Source organism: Xiphophorus couchianus, chromosome 2 (assembly GCF_001444195.1).
Source record: "Xiphophorus couchianus chromosome 2, X_couchianus-1.0, whole genome shotgun sequence".
Taxonomy (NCBI): Eukaryota; Metazoa; Chordata; class Actinopteri; order Cyprinodontiformes; family Poeciliidae; genus Xiphophorus; species Xiphophorus couchianus.
In genome coordinates this window covers 29,254,090-29,274,553 of record NC_040229.1, presented here as the reverse complement: position 1 = coordinate 29,274,553, position 20,464 = coordinate 29,254,090, and the positions used below count along the sequence as shown (strand labels likewise).

The 20,464-nt window shown below is 41.9% G+C and overlaps 1 protein-coding gene across 4 annotated transcripts in view; it reads right to left on the bottom strand.

The window, feature by feature from the left end:
• Positions 1-4,855: 4,855 nt before the first annotated feature.
• The window catches only part of mon2 (MON2 homolog, regulator of endosome-to-Golgi trafficking), a 41,785-nt gene continuing 26,176 nt past the window's right edge, over positions 4,856-20,464 (bottom strand). The window contains exons 19-36 of one of the 4 annotated variants that reach the window (XM_028037933.1): positions 19,941-20,031; positions 19,713-19,814; positions 18,618-18,620; positions 17,917-18,027; positions 16,493-16,668; positions 16,249-16,411; positions 15,847-16,140; positions 15,373-15,571; positions 14,255-14,898; positions 12,406-12,549; positions 9,626-9,643; positions 8,949-9,077; positions 7,485-7,675; positions 7,335-7,395; positions 7,126-7,249; positions 6,301-6,508; positions 5,639-5,721; positions 4,856-5,559 (exon numbers count right to left, since the gene is read on the bottom strand). In XM_028037933.1, coding sequence (XP_027893734.1) covers positions 5,396-5,559; positions 5,639-5,721; positions 6,301-6,508; positions 7,126-7,249; positions 7,335-7,395; positions 7,485-7,675; positions 8,949-9,077; positions 9,626-9,643; positions 12,406-12,549; positions 14,255-14,898; positions 15,373-15,571; positions 15,847-16,140; positions 16,249-16,411; positions 16,493-16,668; positions 17,917-18,027; positions 18,618-18,620; positions 19,713-19,814; positions 19,941-20,031 — 2,905 coding nt within the window. In that variant the 3' untranslated portion in view covers positions 4,856-5,395. The remainder of the gene's footprint in view (positions 5,560-5,638; positions 5,722-6,300; positions 6,509-7,125; positions 7,250-7,334; positions 7,396-7,484; positions 7,676-8,948; positions 9,078-9,625; positions 9,644-12,405; positions 12,550-14,254; positions 14,899-15,372; positions 15,572-15,846; positions 16,141-16,248; positions 16,412-16,492; positions 16,669-17,916; positions 18,028-18,617; positions 18,621-19,712; positions 19,815-19,940; positions 20,032-20,464) is intronic. The other 3 variants (XM_028037951.1, XM_028037942.1, XM_028037960.1) reach the window with 3 other exon arrangements.

The following is a 20,464-nucleotide window of genomic DNA, read 5'->3' as shown; positions in this document are numbered from 1 at the left end:
CAGATGAACGCAGAATCGTTGAAGTGGGAGGAAACCGAGGCGACACTTTTAAAACCGTTTTCCAAATAACAATCTGGAAAGTATAGCTCTCCTCCGAGACTCGGTGAACATCCTAATTTATTCACATTTACCAAAGCACCAAAGAAACGTCAGTGAGCCATCTTTAATGTCTTTGACAGCAGATTAATAGTAACAGAAGGAGCCTCTGCTTCAACCAGCTGACTTCAGCCTACTGCTGCACTGTTTAAATACATTTTGTTTTTAGTAATAATGTAAAGAAATGTGGCTAAATAAAACATCTGCCTCTCACTTTCACATATCAGTAGCAGAAAAACAAGCATCGGTCAACCTGAACTCTGTTAATTAGGGAACATCTGAAGAGAAATGACTGTACTAATTTATTAAATGAGTCTGTACGATTGTACAAATACGAGTGAAAAGCCAATTTTATAAATGTATCACAAAGTGAAACATTACGTAGACTGATTACACACAGGTGAACGTTTGAACGCCTGTATTTGTCATTTGTGATGATTTTTCACTTCTATCTAATGAAAACATGACGTTTAAAATTACATCGGACCAACAAAAAAAAAAACATTTTCAAAAACGGAAATTTAGACTTATTGAAAAGTGTTTGTCTGCTAACGGGTTGCTTTCATTGTGAGACTCATCAGTGTGCATATACTCTACTTCAATAAATATGAATGCACTTTATTTTATTGAGTCATGATGAAGGAGGCCTCGTATAAAAACACACCATTTATTTTTTTGAGTTAGTTGCTGAAAAACATCCGTTCTCCCCACTTAACCACTTTGTGTTGGTCTTTCACATAAAATCCAAGTAAAATCTCTTGCCGCAATGCATACATACAGTATGTGTGATTTATGTGCAGGTGCAGCTCGCCGATCCGCTGGCTGCGTCTCCTTACAGCTGGAATGTGACACCCAGAGCGCCTGCATCACTCACATGAGAGAAACCTGTTGGAGCTTTACGCAGCATCACTAATAACAGCCGGTCTTGTTCTTAAACCGGGGAGCTGCAATCATAAACCAAACCAAAAAGCAGAAGACGTGGCTCTGGCTTGCAGCAAGCATGAGCTCCTTACAGTAGGAGTTATTTGCAATTTCAGCACAGAGACGCTGGTGGGCCCAGAGAGGAGAGCGGAGCCCCTCCCGGGGCGAACACAACCATCATATCAAGTGTGAACTCATAAATATTTCACAGTTGCTCCTCTTGGAAGGTCAAAGCAGGAATCATTCTTCCTCTGCGAGGGTCATTTTACTCAAGAAAGCAGCCCGCCCCCCCAGCCCCCACACCCTCTACCCTGCCTTTCCAGGAATCATCGACCCAGGCTTCAAGCCAATCAAAGCTCCTCGCACGTCCCGCTCTCCCACCCCCGTCAGCGGACCAATGAGCGGCTGGATGCTGCTGGGCAGCAAAGGGAGGGTCCCAGAGGTTAACAGCGGAGCTGCTTCCTGCTCTACTGAGGGGGAATAGGTGGGGTCAGGTCACTTTACTGGAGCTGTTTTTTTTTGTTTTTTTGGGGGGTGGTGGAGATTAAGGCAGACCCACCGAGGCAAAACGCGTTCAGATCTGAGCGGGTTATTATGGGAGTCGGGAGTGGATTTAGTGAATGAGCGCTGCTCACTCTGCCCTGATGGTGATGGTGATGGTATGCTGCAGCAGCAGCAGCAGCAGCAGCAGCAACAAAGGACACCCGGGGAGAGCAGATGGATTGTGGGACACCTCGGTGGGAAGCGCGAGCCACGTCACTGCTCTCCACACAGCGACACGCTGCTGACCTACATGCCTCGTTCCCACACGGTCCAGCCGCCGCGCGTGGGGCTGGAAACCAGAACAAATACTCCCACCATAATTTTACATTTCATACAATTAGAAAAAAATACTTGAATTTACACGAGGAACGATGAAAAACTACATAAGACAGAGCTCTTGTGGGTTTGGTTTTTTTTTCGTACTTTTTTTTTTTTTTATTAATAAACACGTGACAGTGAGAAACACGACACAGTTCTGAGATTAAGAAAAAAAAAGAAAGAAACAACACAAAAACAGTTAAAATCCTTATATATATATATATATATATATTTTTTTTTTTTTACATGAATTAAAAACCCTGTGAGTTTCAGCGGGGTGTGTTACCTGGGGAGACCCGCTGACCGCGTTACAAGATGCGGGGACTTTCTGTTCGTCCTTCGGCCGAAGCGGAGGCGCCAGCACTGGCAAGGCAGTAGCTTGCGCAGTCATCTCCATAGCGGGCAGTGTCTCAACCCAACCAACAGCACAAACTACTACCTCAGCCAGTAACGTGGCCTAAAGGCGGACAAAAAAGCAGGACGCCGTCAAAAATTTAAGGAGAGAAAAAAGGAAAAAAAAAAACAAAAAGTCGAACAGTCTCGAAAATCCCTCGCAGTCGAAGATATCCGCGCACCGCCGCTTCTGTCCTCTACTGAGCCGCACACTTGAACTGGGAGGGAAACCCCGCCCAAGCAGACCTGCCCTCGTCCTCACTTCCCCTCATGTGACCTGCAGATGGGAGACCGAGCTGCGGCTCCCAGAGTTCAGAGGAGGCCAGGAAGCTGCAAAACGTGGTTTCTCTTCAGAATGAATGTTAATCCCCCCACGCTTGTGTGGAGAAAAAGGGGGGATCGCCACACCCACTGTACTGTACACAGCTTGTTAGATATTCAGTGTGTTGGTTTAAATTAAACACCTAAAAAGATGAATGCAGTCTGTCTTGTCATAGTAGCTACCCGAACCATAAATGTGCTGGTTGCTAAAAGACAAACCAATTGTTGTCAATTGACGTTTCTCATCTGTTCTTGAACGTCTTTGGATTATCGTGTTTGGTTTTCAAATATTTCAGTCCACTTCATGTTCATGTCTGACAGGTTTGTATTCAAGTGGTGCTTTGATTTTGCAACTCACAAAAAATGTGCTTACACCAAAGCTAATTGGTAATCTAATAATTATAATTATGTTTTCACATAGTACCATGTTGGTTTAATTTAAATCACCATAAAAAAAACAAAAAACCTTCATACCCACATGCCCCAGATGACATCACACCAGGCATGAGATATCTGATTAAGGTCCTACAATTACACTGTTACAATTATCCCATTTTGGCCGTTTACAGCCTTCGCATTTGATCGAACTCCTCTTAGGGATTTTAATAGATCAGCTTCAAATTTGGTCAGTTTGTTCGTAAGGCATGGCCAATTAAAAGTTATCGAAACGGTGAGTTTTCATGCATGCCGAAGGGCGTTGCCAGGGGTCAAAGTTTGCCTACTCGCCATAAAACACAAAACTGTTATATCTCCTGCACAAAAACTTAGAGGCACCAAACTTTCAGTGATTGATCGTCATCGGGTGTCCTACAATACCCTATGGTCAAATGATGACATCACTTAGGCCACGCCCCCTGAGAACAAGAAGTGTCATGTTTTACTGTGAACGGTCTCTATCTTAGCCCTTTGACCTAATCAACATGAAACTGTGTCCAGAGACAGAAGACATGTTGGTGTGTTGTGGATTCCAACCCCGACCGGCTTTGACATAGCAGGTGGGCGTGGCAGCGTGGCGAAGTGACCTGTAACGCCGTTGTCATACATTTGGTTCTGACTTCCACAGTTTTGGGCCGAGCTGCTCCAAACTCTCTAGGATGCATCCTTATCCATCCGCCGACAGGAATCCATAACAGAATTTGGTGGGCGTGGCCTCATTTCCTCTACAGTTCTCTCTAGAATATTTTAAATGATCAGCCCCAAGCCATGCTTTAACCTACAATTATGAATCTTGGTACACATGTGTATCTTGTCAACTACAAAAAATGTCTTGGAGCTATGCTCTAAACCCAACAGGAAGTCGGCCATTTTGGATTGCAAGATCACAGCTGCATCAGACTTCCTATGTCTCTCTACAGACCAGCCCCGATCACATTGTCATGGTCAGTTGATGACATCACCTTAGCCCCGCCCCCCTCCAACAGGAAGTCACCTGTTTTTTTCTACTGTATGTCTTACTTTTACTCTATGATTCATATGGGTTTAATCCTGTGCCAAGTGACATAAAATGACATAATGATTAACTCTGTCAATGCTGGCTGAACCATGTGGCGTGGCCATATGGCGAACTGCAGTCCCTCGCCATACGCATACGATTGTCTCCAAATCACACATGCATCGCTTGGCTGACTGGTGCAGGAACTGTGGCAGCGGTCGTTATGACGCCGGAGCGGCGCTGAGCCGCGGCTTTAATTTACGTTGGATTTACGTCCTTTACTTGCGCATTTTTAATCAAAATGGTAGAGTTTAATATGAAAACAAGCCATGGATTTCAGAAATTTTTTTTTTTTTTTTTTTGAAAATTTACCAAAAAAAAAAAAAGACCAAAAACATGTACATTTGTTTGAAAATGTGCTCGCCTGGCATACGAATCTCCGCAGAGGAGTTTGACTCTTGTGCTTATTGTGACATCTTCAATCCAGCTGCACACATAGTAGAAATAGTGACTTATTTATTTTTTGTAAACTTGCTATTTTTGCGAACCTATTGACTCCCTCTGTGTGAAAAGTATTCGTATCCTGGAAAAAAAAAAGTATTCAAACCACCAACTGAAAAGCATCCACAACCATAAACAAAAAGTATTTGCACCACAAAATATTTGTAGCCCTAAATTAAAAGTATCAGCACTTCCATGAAGTATTCGCACCCTGCCACCCCCAAAAAATGTATATATGCAACATTAGTATTTATCTATATATAGAAGAAATGTGTAGCAAACAGATGAACTGTTTCCCTGAGCATGACTTGTAATGAAGCAGACAGCTGATTGGAGAAATGTCCCGTTTATTTTACACAGTCATACACATCCCTTTTCAGACGGCTGGCTGAAGGTGACATGGAATGTTAAAAGATTTAGGGAATTTTTTTTTTTCCTTTTTATTTGCATAAAATGTTGAAAGAACTTCATTGCTGGAAATGGTGAAAAGGAAATTAAATCTGGGTTTTTCATTTGTACGATCAGTTTCTGACTTTCTTTTCCTTAAGAACATAATCGCTGTACATCAAAGAATAAAACAAACCAAACCCAAGAGCAACACTGCAACTTTCTCCTTTATTTTTGTAGTCGACAGGCAGCTGTTGCCAGCCTGAAGGTGAATGGAGGCGGAGGGGTTTAAGTGTCATTAGCTCATATGAAAAGCACACAATGATGCATATTAAGTCTGGAGTCGTCCGGCCTTCTCTGTGGGGGGGCTGCTTCGCGTCGTCGTAAATGGAGTTCATGTCCAAGCACTTGTGAAGCACCCCGGGATAAGAATCCAGATTCAAGATTTCGTCATTATTATAAAAACAGGGAGTGTAAGTCCGGTCAGGACTCTCCATTCTGGACTTTGGAGACGGGTGGCTGCATAAAGTCTTTAAAGGGCCCCAGAGCCTCCTTCAGGGCGGCGCTCACCTCGGACGAAGAGCAGGTAATGCACTCTACTAGCGTGGGATACAGAGCGATCACCTGAGCCCACGTGTTGCCATCCACTGCATGAAGGGAAAAAGAAGAAAAAGGATTAATGAGCAGAAAGTGGAGGGATTTATTCAGGCATGGTGAGGAACATACCGTTTTCTGGCTGAGTCTTTTTAAGCGAGTCCATCAAAGTGCTTATAGCTTTCAAAACGAAGATAATCTCCGTCACTTGCTGCCTGAAAATCATAAGAAAGAGGGAAAAAAAATTAGCAATACAGCTGCTACCCCGGCGACCAGACCCCAGATAAAGCGGAAGAAAATGGATGGATGGATACAGCAAAGTAAATTTATGGTATTTTGTTGATGCCGTTTTCATGAGTGTGGAAAAAGTTACAGCTGGTCTATAGTTGATAAATCCAAATAAAATACCCCGAGTTTGTGATTGGCTGTATTTCCACTACAAATGTTGCAAAACTTTGTCGACATTCCAACAATTTCGCAATTGCAGTGAGTATTAAATGAGAAACATAATTTTTCCCATTCTCCAATCGGTAAGTCATTAAAAACATGCTGCACTAACATCCTTTACCACTTCCTGGCATCTTTGTCTTTTCCACGAGTTGCAATTGCAGTTTTGTCAAATTTCAACACATCCAAAAAAACCATCTCATTCTAGCGGGAAATGTTGTTTAACAAAAAATGTTTTCTTTAAAATCGGCACGTCTCCATTAAGCACATTTATTTTTGTACCTCTGATTTGCGCAATTTTATGGTCGATGGAAATGTGGCGGCTTTGACAAAGCGTACGGACATACCTCGGTAACGGACAGCGTCCGCTCAGCCGCTCGTCCTCCACGTAGCGTCGGAGGACGTCCTGGGCCCTCTTGAGGAGCACGGAGAGCGCCATGCGAGAGATGTAGCCCTCCTGAGGGGTGGACACCTTGTTGCTGAAGGAAAACTGGAGCAGCGTCTCGAAGCACACCTTCGAAAACTCTTCCCGCATCCGCACGTCTATCTCAGCCTCTGCGGAAAGAAAAACCACATTAGTATCTACAGAGTTAAGCCGACCGCTATCCTTTTGCGACACTTCAGCCACTTTCATTCAGCTCTAGTTCGTTTGTCTAGAAAGTCCGGTTTGTTTGGGGAGGTGTGAACACGCGATCGAACTCTGATGCAGGCTAAAACAGCAAACGCTAGTCCACATAAAAAGCTAGGTCTTGGTTTGATTCCAGGAACTCTGGTGTGGTTCGATTGCATATCTGAACACCTAGCAGACCGGAAACCAAAAGCAGAAAGTGGACTATAGTGCAGGGCATTCTGGGTAAATACAACCAATCCAATAGGCAAGGTTAGCGCTAGTGGGAGAAATGCCTCGTGGTCTTTTAAAAAAGACAAAAGAGAGATGCTACACCAGCTAAAATTCGACACAACTTCATTATTGTTTACATAGTTTAGGTTTTTGTGTCGTTTCCTTCAGTACCTCTTGATGCCTCAGGTTTTTGAAAGTGCTTGGTTCATTTTACACAGTGCAGCGTGAAAGCGAATCACACCAGCTCAAAATGTAATAAATGTTGCAATTTTGGTCCCCAAACAAACCGAGTGTACCGGACTACCAGGTGTGAAAACAGCCTTCATTTTACCTGTAAACGAGGGAGCTTGGGAGTGAATGGAACCTTTATTGAGCATAGTCATGATCTGACCAACAAAGTCTTTGGGGATGAAATTGGCAAATGGTAAAATCTCTGTGCTGATCAACTGGACCACCTGAAAGGAAGGAGACCATCACAATATAAGGGGAAACGAAAACGTTTCTGAGACACGTCACTGAACACTCGAACGGACAAAATACCTCAACATCGATCGACTCGTTCTGCTGAAACTCCTGAATGGACATATTATCAGGGGGGGAGCTGAAGAAAAAAACCAGAAACAATTAGCGCCCCACGAGAGCGTTCTGAAACCGGCCGCACGTGTCGACGAGGTTTGGGGGAAAACGTACCTTTTGGTGAAAAGAAAGTCTTCAAAGGCGTTGGCCAACTCCGGCCACATGGTGTCGAACTTCCCAGACGAGGCTTGCTGGCGCGCAACTGGCAACCCGATGGACAGCACCTTGAGCAGAGACGACACGGCGAGCTTCCAGGTGCTCTCCGAAGGACAGGCGTACTTCAAACCCAGCGGCATTCTTAAAGTCTTGAAAATGAGAAAAGAAAAAAAGAGCGCAATTTTAATCTGATGAACATTATTTGAAGAACGATTATAAGGAAATGTATAAAACTTCCTTATCCGTGGAAATCTTAGTGTAGCTCTGCTGAGTTTGTTTTGATGTTTGTCTGTTTTTTTTTGTTGCTTTTATGGATGCTGGTTTCTCTGGGTTTTGAATGCTGTGCAACTGGCAGGATTTTTGCTCTTACGTTTTTACTTGCAGATAGTTGATTATGATGCACAGCCGTGGCAACAAGGTATTTTTATCTGTTTTTTACAACTGGGAGCAGCCGATTAGCATCTCAGAAGCATGTAGGATGTGAAAACAAGGACCATTTATCTATTTATTTACTCATCCATGTTTAGTTTTGCATGCAACATATTTTTGCAAAATCAACAAAGAGGACGAGAAAAAAAAAAACGGACTTAGTGACTTCATTAAATCACCATACTCTAAGAAAATGACAGACAAAATGGCAATGGATGAAACTGCCTGTGGAAAAATAAGTTATGCACAAATGACTTTCAGGGTTCTTACAAGACATTACTGATTTTATTTTTGAGTAAGCAAAGGACAATGGAGCTACCAACTTTTCATTGTCTTAGCAAAGTGTAGCTAGACTGTTTCCTTATTTTGATTTACAAACAAAAAACATGTTGAAAATAATTTTAAAATGTGTCATTTTGTTTTTCTTTCCTTTTTTCACCCCCTTTCATTAAAATTAGCTTCAGTTAAGGAAGAAAAATGTTCTTCAGATAGAGTTATCCTGAAACATTGGAGAGCTAGTTTAAACTTTCATTTATTTCTTTGGTTTGCAGCAGAACAACAGCGAGTTCTGAAGAGAAAAATGTATCTTTATCTTTGCAAAACAGAACAGAGAAAACAACTGGCCACTTTTCAAAGGTTGGATACTTCAACATTAAAGTCCCGATTCTGCCTGCAGACTTTGTGTGGAATGTGTGTCTTGATAACAAATCAGTTCTTTTTGAAACTTTATGTCTGTACAAACTGGCAAGTTACTGTAATCCCACAAAAATGACAAACGTAAAACTAGAAAGAATCACGAGCAAAGACGACTTAACAGCATCCGATCTGGTACAAAACTAAATGTCCTCCTTATTGACAATATTCTGCATAATAATCTTAAAAGAAAGGTACACTAAAAAAGCTAAATAGCATAGGCAAACATGATGAAAACGGCTCTGCTATCGTTCCCGTGAGAAATCAGAACTTGTAAAACTCTCTATGGATTTTAAATACCTTGATGATATTCTGCTGAACCTTCTCGTTGATGACAGCTTTGTGGCACGCCGTTTTATGGTAAAGGTCCACCACCACCTCCAAGGAGCGCTCAGCAAAGGGCACGTAGTTTAAGGCAACCCACTCTGCCTGTGGAGGCAAAAAAAACAAAAAAAACAACATTTTACATTAACCTGAAAATCTAAAATCAGAAAGAGAACATTCCCTCTTCAAAATCTGGCAACACTGAAAGCGTGATTTAAAGGCACACTTTAAGCAGGAAGGAGGAAACTTTACCGCTGCTATTAGTTTTGCCCCACGATGTTAGAGTCAAATCATCAAAGTGTGCCTTTAAGAAACAAAGAGAGCCATACTTGTGTAAAAAAAAAAAAAAAAAAAAAAGGATCACCAAAAATCACAAAGTCAACTGAAAAATGAACTCCACACGTACGGTGCACACAGAGGCGCAACCACCAGTTAGTGACAGGCAGAGAGGGGTGGAGGAGGTGGAGGGGGAGGGCAGCATGGAGTGTGTGTGAGACGCAGATGAGACACGAGAGAAAACACCGTGCGGCCCGATTCCTCGTCTGCCGCAGAGGGGAGTTCATCACCGATCAGCTTAGTGCCACTATAGATGAAGGAGGGGCGGGGTGAAGGAGGGTGGGGGGGCGGGGCTAGAGGCAGATAAAGAAACTCACCGGTGCAAACAGCTGGATCTAAAATTGGTTATCCGCGGTGAGCGGGTCCAAGAAACATAATGAGAAAAAGACTGAAATTAACCGGCTGCTTTGAAGCAGAGGAGTTGACTTTGAAAATAATTAACTGTAATGATTGTTTTTGTTTGTTTTTCCGGTGGGGGCAGAATAAGTCAGGGATATTGGAGCCAATCAGATAAAAGTGTGAGGAATCACAAATAACGCCCAACGTCTTTTCAAAACTTTGGTGCTTTACAACCAAAACCGTCAAAGTTATTTAGTTGGAATTTTATGTGAGAGACCAAAATATTTCAGTATAGACTTTGTGTATTTTTGTTTGAAACCCTTAATTTATATCTAAGGGTCAAAATAAATAACATTAAGCACCAGGCATCACACAACCCTGTGCTGTGCGGACTTTTTTAAACAGTTTTACAATACAAACTGGATTCATTGGCATTACCTTTCACAGGTAAGGATGAAAAAGCAGAATTACTTGACTTTGCAGCCAGAAACCTGCTTCTAAACAATCGAGAAATATTTCTTATGAAGCTAAATTGGCCCAAAGTAACCACTGATTGTTAGCGTAGCTAACGTTTTCATACTGTTTTCTAATGAGAGAGAGCTGATGAGAAACCGCCGTTAGAGGGGAAGTGCATTAAAGACCAGAGGATTTTGTGAGGAAAGGTCAGTCAGGACCAGAGCTGGAGCTGCTGTTCTTCAGTCTCTGTTTCACAGCTCAGCTTCACAGTGCCAGTATTCAGCTATGCTATAAAGATGCTACGAGTCAGAGCCCCAACATGCTGAAAATGTCTTTTTTTCTGAATGTGAAGGGAAAACATGTCTATTTTCTATTACACTTTTGGTTAATTTCTCTTTTATCCTTGGCTTTAGCCTGTGGACCAAGACGTCTCAGAACTCATTGGGGCTCTCCCAGTGTGACCAGCAGACTGAGGCCCTGCCTGTGGCCAGTGTTCCCAGTATAATAAATAAATGTGTTTTATTCTTTCACTTTTTGTGTATTTTTAAATATCTCAACCTGAAATATTAGTGTATTAATACAGCGTATGTAATGAAATAAAAATAATTTACTCTGTTGGAATTATTTTCACTCTTTCCTGTCAATAACAGAGTTGACATAATATTGTAATAAGTAATTTCTTTTCTGGAAAAAAGTAAGAAAAATATGTAGTTTAATGTTTGACAATGACTTTAATAAATCAGTCATTTATAAATAATATATAAAAAATAAATACAAGAAAATTAAATTTCTTTCTTGTCTTGAAATGTTAAATGTACATTAAATTATGGAATCATGTAAATGTTCTTTAATAAAACACTGTAAAAGTGTGTGTCTGTTCATTAGTGTCAATATAAAAATGATCAGGATCATTTCTATCAAATAAAAACATTGTGCTCTTTATTCAGAAATCCCCCAAAACAATTAAATAATCACATCAAAAGTTAGAAACTCTGTCTTTAGTCATTTATTTGATTACCAAATATATTAGTGTGTGTGAGAAAATGTGTCAATGACAGGTATTGACTTTAAATACTTTGTAGAACGGCACTTCCTGAAGTTCGGTCCATTTCCTTGTATTAGCTTACTGGCACAGAGGCCACATTCAATATGGCGGACGCTGTGCCGTATCGCAGCAACGGGCCGACCCGCTCTATGAGGCGTCTACGTATTCATGTCTATGGGCATGGACGATCTCACTGTACATGTAGAGGTTTACCCTTCTATTCAGATATAACCATAACTGTCAAGTGTAAACATAAAAAAATAAAAAATAAAAAGTCCTTGAGTTTGCTGGAGCAAACAAAGTTTGATACTTTACACACAAATGGAATCAAAAGTCAAATCTGTGGCACCAGCAGAGCATTCTGGGATTTGTAGTATTAGCAGCGCTTCTGCCGTCTGCTGGCTGGCTGGTAGAACTTCTTATTAAACCAGTGGGCCAAATATATTTAAATAACAGGCCAGATTTGGCCTCAGTTTGACAACTAGAATCTAAACCATTCATTGCAGCTCTGCCTGCTTGCTTGTCTGTGTGTGTGTGTGTGTGTGTGTAAAAATGTGAAAACCACTTTATGCACTGCTTTGTGTTACTTAATCACATAGAATCCATGCAGGATTTGATCTTAGTAGGACAAAATGTCGAAAAGATAATGGTGACGTGAATACTTTTGCAGAACATAAGGTTGACTGTAGAGTTAGATATCTGAACATCTTTCATCAACATCCGAATTAAATCCAATCTGGATTAGAATTTAGAAACTGGCAGTAGCCCAGAGCCCCACGTTTTGGGGAGTCACACAAAAAAATAGAAGCTTTTTTATGGTTTTCTGCATGTAATTAAACTCTCTGGCTCCATTCACATGTGGTGTTTTTTTGTGTATTGTTGGATTCTAAAAAAATTTAACACTCACATATATGAAAAATGATGACGTCATAGCACATCTTTCTGGGGCCAACGTGAAGCCATCTGCTAAATGTTTCCAATCAGCCATCCATCAATTAAACATCCCAAGGTGTAGACCTAGCTTTTAAACTTATCTCATTTGTGCGAGTAAAAGATTTTATTTACTTTTTGCGGGGTTTGGGAACCTAAATTTTCCAGAAAGAAATAGCTTACAGCTTCTAAAAAATACTCCATAAGCATGTGAGGAATAGTTTGATTGTATAGGAGGTTGGATTATAGTCAGCCTCCTTTGATGTAACAAAAACAAAAAATCCAGAACAACTGTGTGGAGGTGGCATGGTGAGTCGGAGGTCGTACCTGGTTGTATTTAGCGTTGGCCACGTGTTTGGTTTCCACCCGGCCGTACTGAGGAGGCTTGCAGGAAAACTCCACGAAAAGTAGCAGCTGCTCAAAGATGGCCGGGTACATGACCTGCAGGTTCTCAGGGCCCACACAGATGGCCTGCAGCAGGGAGGGAAGAGAGGAACAAACACCGCTGACATTCACCGCAGGACTGCATATTAGATGATGCAAACAAACAATCTTCCCCCGAAGCGGCTCTGAAAACCTGCCCTGCTGAAACCATTTCTAGCATTACTTTGTTGACTCTGAGACCTTTTAACAGTTTACTTTTTTATCCTTGATATTTGAGGCAAAAAAAAATAATAATAATCATATAATAATCCATAATTAGGGTTGCACAATTTACAATATTGCCGTAACAATGGCCTGCTTGGATTCAACTAGGGATGTACTGATGGGAACATTTTCAGCCAATATCACTATCCAATTGCTGTTATAGTTGATAACTGATATTTACTGATATGATCAATAATTGTATAGCCAATTTGAAACACCACCCCGCCCCCCAAAATAAAAAACACAACTACACAGCTTATATTGCCCCTCTAATTCAATTAAACACCCCCAAAATCATTGAAACGTTGATTGGATGTCCAAACAAAAACAACATGGTTGACCCCAGTGGCGACCACAATTGGAGGTACAGGGGGGGCCATGGCTCCCTCATAAAAAAAAAGTGCCCAAATTGTGTTATCTTTTTCCATGTAGACATAAATGTACAACATAAATAAGCAAAATTATACATTTTATTTACAAATTCTGCATGCTCCGAGTATTTTTAGTGTTTTTGATACACGTTGAATTCCCTACATGTCCAAACCAGATGTACATGTTTAGTATGGGGTGGGCATTTATCTTATCATTTATCTTGAAAACTTTCTTATAAGAATTTTGATTTATCATTATAAATTTCAGTTCTTGATGGTAGGTAAAAAAAAATAAAAAATTGACTGTAAAATTGGAAATGTTATTTTTACTATTTTCTCCACTGTTTGTTCCAAAAAAGCATTAATATTATGATTTAATGCACTTATTGTGTGCAGTATTGATAAATCAGACATTTTAAAGTAAGTGCCTCTGTAAATCGGAATAATTTTCAAGAATTATACTTGTGTTTGTAGCACTATGAATGCTACGCCTGCGGTCACAACCATAATTATCTACAAAATATGTAATAAGTAGGTTTTTTTAAAATCACAATCTCTAGTGTTTTCATAATATCCATCCATCCATCCATCCATTTTCTGTTCACCCTTGTCCCTAATGGGGTCGGGAGGGCTGCTGGTGCCCATCTCCAGCTACGTTCCGGGCGAGAGGCGGGGTACACCCTGGACAGGTCGCCAGTCTGTCGCAGGGCAACACAGAGACATACAGGACAAACAACCATTCACACACACACTCACACCTAGGGAGAATTTAGAGAAACCAATTGACCTGACAGTCATGTTTTTGGACTATGGGAGGAAGCCGGAGTACCCGGAGAGAACCCACGCATGCACAGGGAGAACATGCAAACTCCATGCAGAAAGACCCCGGCCGGGAATCGAACCCAGGACCTTCTTGCTGCAAGGCAACAGTGCTACCAAATGCGCCACTGTGCAGCCGTTTTCATAATAGCGCCACAAAATATCGTGATAAAATTAGAAATCCATATTCTCCACCACTGAGGTTTAGCAGCAGAGATGCAAAGTGTGGCAGGGACTTTTTCATGAAAGAACAGAAAAAATTCAAGAAAATTCAGATTTCACACAATTATCCCCTTCATCACGATATTCCGCAGCGTCCCAGCCCCGTGCCGCCCTACCTTCTGCAGGACATCCAGAGCGGTAAGCACGGCTTCCTGCAGGCTAGTGAGCGTGGCCTCAGTGTAGGAAGGCAGGATAAAGGGCGAGGCGTCGCTGCTTATAGGCACAGATACGGCGCCGTGGAGGATTACTCCCAGCTTCTTCAGGTCGTCCATGCTGAAGTTAGCTTTGATGTGCTGGTAGAGCGCCGGGAAAATCTGGATCAGTGCCGTGAGGAAGGGCTGGCTCGGGATGAAGGCCAGCTTCTCGGCCGGGCCGCTGGGGGGCCTCGTGCTCTCCGTTCCCGCTCGGTACCATGTGTTCCACGCGGACCACCACAGCGTCGAGTCCTCCAGCGCGGACTCCTCCCCTGGCGGCGGCGCCTGCAGCTCAGCGCCGTTGTACCTCGTCAGCCGCTCGACCAGCGAGTCTGAGCGCACCAGGGGTCTGCCGGGGCCGGAGGCGGAGAGCGGGTCGATCAGGACCGGGGGCACGCCCATGGCGGCGAGCGCGTCCCCTGCTTTGTCCGAGTCTTTGACCGGCGTGACGATCTGCAGGATTTCTTGGAAGCTCTTGAGAGCTGCTAGCGAGACCTCGTTGTTTTTACTAAGGGCGGCCGACTGGATGTGGTTCAACAGAACCTCCCAGGCCTCAAAGAAATCCCCTGCAGAAACACGACGAGACGATCAGAACCAACAGGAAATGGCTGTAATTACTAGGGGTGTCCCGATCTGAAATCAGCTATAAAAAAAGTGTATCGGATTATATCGGCCTGCATCTCAAATCTCTGATAGAAGCACGCCGCTCCAGCATTTAGTCCGCCCCAGCATTTCTATCCAGCACACAGACCCATTGGTTAACCATAAATAGGTAACTTATTCTAAAACTATTGTCCTCTGTTTAAGTAACATCACTATTTCTAATAGATTTCTAATGTTCCACACTACAAGATAAGTAATATAAAATGTCTGATCTGTGTTCATATCGTATCGGGTCAATATTGGTATCGGTCGACAAGCAAAGCTTCAATATCGGTATCGTATCAGAAGTGAAAAAGTTGTATCAAGACACTTCTGAAGATCACCAATACTTTCATATGAGGCTTTTGTGAAACGCATAGCATCTGTTGCAGGCTCACCTAGTTGCTGGAGGAGATACCGCCTCATGTTGAAAATGCGAGCCACCCCGGCTAGCGTCAGCACCCACGTCTCTGCCCACTGCTTTTCGGCAGTGTCACGAGAGTGGTGGATGAGGATGTTCCCGCCCCCAGACTCGATCTTCTCCTTGTCCGCTGTGGTGGATGACGTCCTCACACAGTCCAGTAGCTGGAACAAAACCTAAAATACCAAAGAAAGATGCTAAAGAAGAGGCAATCAAAGGAAAAAAAATGCATCTGTTTGCTTCAAATTTAAGATCAGATACTTCGTCAAGGTATAAATGAACTAAGAGAATGTCAATGCTGCTAAATTTAAAGTTGTTCTGATCTCTGTGCAGAGCTTTTTTTGTTGTTGATAAAAACAAAAACACACACCGCTTAGCCTGGCGGGGGATACATAAAGCCTGGTGGCCCGCCAGGCTTATAATACACTGGGGGAACCTTGCTGCCTGTTACCTTCCAGACCACGATGTGCCACGTCGGCTGCTGCAGCAGGGTCCCGTGGGCGGCGATGGTGGAGAACAATGTCTGGCCTGCGCTTTTGCGTACAGCGGGCCGCGGGTCGACGCACAGCTCGCCCAGTTTGGCGTACAAACACAACCACAGGCAGTCGAAGGGAGGAGCGGGGTGGAACGGCCTGTTCAGGGTCTCGCCCATCTCCAGTGCCTGCTTCTGCAGCGCCTCCTCCTCTCTCTCCAGCTCCTGGGTGATGGCCTCCCCTCTTTGGAAGAAGTAGTCGGAAATGTTCCACTGTGGATGAAAATGGAACGGAGGACAAAAAGGGGGATTTATCTCCTCGTCATGACGCGAGGAAGTGCATCGTTCACTGAACGTGGGAAATGATGAGTGAAAGTTCACCAGCAGGCCGATGGAAGTAAGGCTGATGTTGAGCTCCTGGTTCTGAAGGCCGAAGCTGCCGGCCACATCCACCACAATCTGGAGGCACGTGCAAGGCATCGTGGGGAGGAAGTCGGTCACCACCAACTGCAGGCACTGGAAGGCTGTTCGAATCAACGATTCGCTGAAAAAAGAACAGGAATCAAAGGTTTGTCTCAGTAAAACACCAGCAGCCGACCGCCACCGCCGTGTCTGTTGCTCTTACCCTTGATCGTTGCGGATAGCTCCGATGACGCCCAACACGAGGGGCCAGCCGGGGCCGAGGCTGTCGCCCTGACTCTGCAATATCTGAAGGACGCACTCCAGCTGTTTCTGCCGAATGTCGGCGTGTAACACGTTGGACAGCTCCTTCAGGGGGTTCAGCAGCAGCAGCTGCAGCCGCTTTGGGAAGAGGAAGAACATGACTAGGGCTGAAACGATTAACTCATTTATTAATCGATTAATCTATAAATTGGACATAAAGACTCAAAAAAGCCATTTACTGGCAAAAACAACATATTAAGGGGAATACTTTATAGGTTATATAGGAAATCTGCAGAATGTGCAAATTCTTCTTATCCGATTAATCGTCAAAACAATCTGTAGAATAATCAATTACTATGATAACCGTTAGTTGCAGCCTTGCACATAAAAAAACGGTATTTGATTTGCAAATCTGCAGTTTAAAAGCCGACAGGTGCGGTCATAGCAATGCCACAAAATGATTTTCCCATGTCCCCTTGAAATAAAATATACAAGTATTAGAAGATTATGAAGCAAATAATAATGTTGAGGATTGGGTACTTGTATTCAAAGTAATGAATACATTTGAAGGGCCTGCCTGAGGAATGTGACAGAGGTCCGCCAGAAGTTACATGAATGAGCAGAGGTTCCTGAACACTGGAAAGCTACATAGCTACACAGCTTTTTGCACCAAACTAATGAAAATAATAGATTAAAAACATAAAAATCTTTGTTGTTCAGTTCATATGTTTTTTCAATAGCTTTGCAGCAAGAAAAGTTTTTCGATTGAAAATCTTGCTCATTTTTCTCAAAATATCATTAATTACAGACACTAAGGGGTTTTGACGTATTAAGTTTGCAGAATAAATGTACAAAACCCCCACAAATTATGAAAAATCCACAAAAATGGGCAGATATGTCTTACAGAATCAGCCTAAAATATAACTACAATATATAGCTATGATGGCGAAATGCACCCACCCACATCGACTATTAATATCAATATGTTTCTCTATGTGTTTTACAGCTCTATTCTTTTGCACAGTTGTTCTGTCCTGCCTTAATAGTACCGCCTGTATCTGCTTCAGCGAGGTAAAGGTCACCAAGTCTCACAGCACAAGATGAGGGTGACATTTCTTATCTCGTTCTCTCGCAATTGGCAGACACGGCGTGCTCGTCATGGTTACTATGTGACAGCGGAGACTTTCTAAATGTCAGCATCACAAACAGCCAATTTGAAGGACAGGAGCAGAAAAAAGTGCATAAGTACAGTCTAGGAAAATTGTGTTTTTTTTTTGTTTGTTTGTTTGTTTGTTTCTCCACAAAGTTTGACATTATTTAGTATAAAAACTTAAAAAGAAGGGTGAAAAAAAAAGAGCGTTTTTTTGAGTGTGTGATCAACCCTACCTGATTTTGGGCAAGCGGAGGGTCGTGTTTATAGGAGAGCCCAGCTTTAATTAGCGCCGTCAGGGCCTCAGCCCCCCACTCTCTCATTCTGGAGTTTGGGTGCTGGCAGACCTACAAGAGACACGAACACAGCATTCGCATAAAAGATCAACCTGCGGCTGCAAACTAGGTTGTTGCAGACGAGGCAACGTTGGGAGTGTGGATACACATGGAGAGGCCTGGATGAGTAGCAGAACAAACACACTGCTGGATCTACCTTTGTAATTGTAAACAGGCAGACATTTTTGTTTTAGAAATGAAATGACAAATTTAGAATCCAGATGATCCATGTGTATCATTTTGTGTCCACAAAAAAGCTCAACATTTTAATCACATTCTGCATTTGGAAAATTAAAAAAAAAAACATGGTAAATGTATGAATCTTAACATAGTTTCTTCAAACTATGAAGGAATTTGAATAAGCGCACAGGGAAAGATTTAAGGGAGGCAGACTTTGAAGGTGCAGATGTAGATTCGTGCTGTGTGATGAATCAGATCAACACTGCAAACAAACTGCGGACACATTCTGACATTCAGCGCCGTCTCGGATCCAACATGTTTATGTTGGACAGCGAGAGAGAGAGAGAAGTAGAGAAAGAGAGAGACATGAGGGGAAAAAAATAAACGAGAAAAAGAAGTGTTTCAAAAAAATCTGAGCTTACCTTCTGCAAAACAAACGTGTGCAAAAGAGAGGGGGAGATAAGGAAGATGTAAAGAAACCTTTCAAAACTCAGACAGATGTCCAAATGTAGAAATGTTACTCAACACCTCTGAGCCATTGCATATTTTGTCACGGTACAACTATAAACTTTAATGTAGTTTATTGGAACTTGATGTTTATGTTAACTGTGTTTTCTCCACAAAATTCACAAAAAGGTTGCTTCAAAATAAAAACAAAAACTATTTTAAAACCACATATCACCTTTGTTCCACTTCACAGGAACTTTGTGCTGGTCTTTAACATAAAATCTCAACAGAGGTCATTAAAGGTCGTGGTTTTACCATGACATAGTGTGGAAAGAAATCAATGAGTACTTCCTGCATTGCTTCGCAGAGCAAAACATAAACGGTATTATGGGTTTACATTTGTTTGAAAATATTTGATAAAATGTACAATTTATTGATATACAAGTAGGGATCTGAAAATTTGGGCCAATACCAATATCCGATATTTATGTAGCGGTTATTTTATGCCTCATGTATATTAAAGGTACATTTCTATAAATACAAAAAAGAAGAAAAAGCATAAAAACCCACCATACTGCTGACGTTGCTAAAAAGTCAACAACTCTGCACTGACTCATTATCACACAGCCACACAAAAACAACCTCTAAATTACCTCAGACACGTACACTGATGTCAACAAGAAGGCAGAAACATTGGTTATTAATATCTGCCCAGGTACAAAAAATGACTAAAATCGACCGATAACCATGTTGGTACTGATATAGTATATCACAAACTAATGCATACAACTTCTAGCAGCCTTCCAGTCTGTCAATGTGAACATAGGGCATTTTAAGCAAAAATTAATAGAGCTTTTTGCTTCTGTTGTTGCAGAATTACTTTTTGTGAAAACGTACCATAAGATCATTTTGTTTCAGCTGGTATATTTGTAGGGGGAAATACATTCCTGCTGTACTACATCTATTGCACAGGTTTATAATGAAATTTTTCCAGCAACTGTTTCCCACTAAGCGTCTTGACCTATTTTTAACCGTCATTAGCGAGCGGGTTTAACGCGGGTAAAGGTTACCTCTAACAGGTGTCCTGTCAGGGGTCTCCACAGGATCTCAATGCGGTCCATGTTGACGAGGCCCGTCTCCAGCAGCTTAGCGACGGCGAACAGAGACGGCTCCTGAACAACGGAGAGAACAAGACGTGTGACAATATCAGACGTGAGGCAATGCAGATGTGAGTTTCTATTTTAACCAGTGCAAACTCAAAAACAGAAAATATTGGCGAGTTGGAAAACTTTTCTTGCCTTATTATTTCCATAAGCCATTTCCATGGCCTCCAGAGAGAGGGAACAGAGTGCGTTGATTAAATGATGCAAAGACACGTCATCGAGGTACCTAATAAAAAAAAATATATATATATATTTTAAAATTGTTTTACTTTAATAGTAAAAGGTAAACTGTAACTATAAATGTGAGCAGAGGTGGGCATTTATTGTATCATTTATCATTTATTGAATTATGATAAGAATTTTGATTTATAGTTGTCACAATAAATTCCAATTAATTGTATAAAATCCCCCAAAACTGTCCGAATTGTTCATTTTACTATTTTTTTCACACTGTTTGTTCAATAAATGCCAATAAATTTTAAAATTGGACTAAAAGCAGTTACGAAATTCATCTAGTTGATATAAATCACATTTCTTTGTGTTACTGGTGTCCTAAAGAAGCAAGTGGGAATGTTTTTCAACAGCAGTATTTGTGTTTGTGGGGCTAGAATTGCTGTGACACGCAGTCAAAATCACACAGTTACCTAAAAATAAATAGT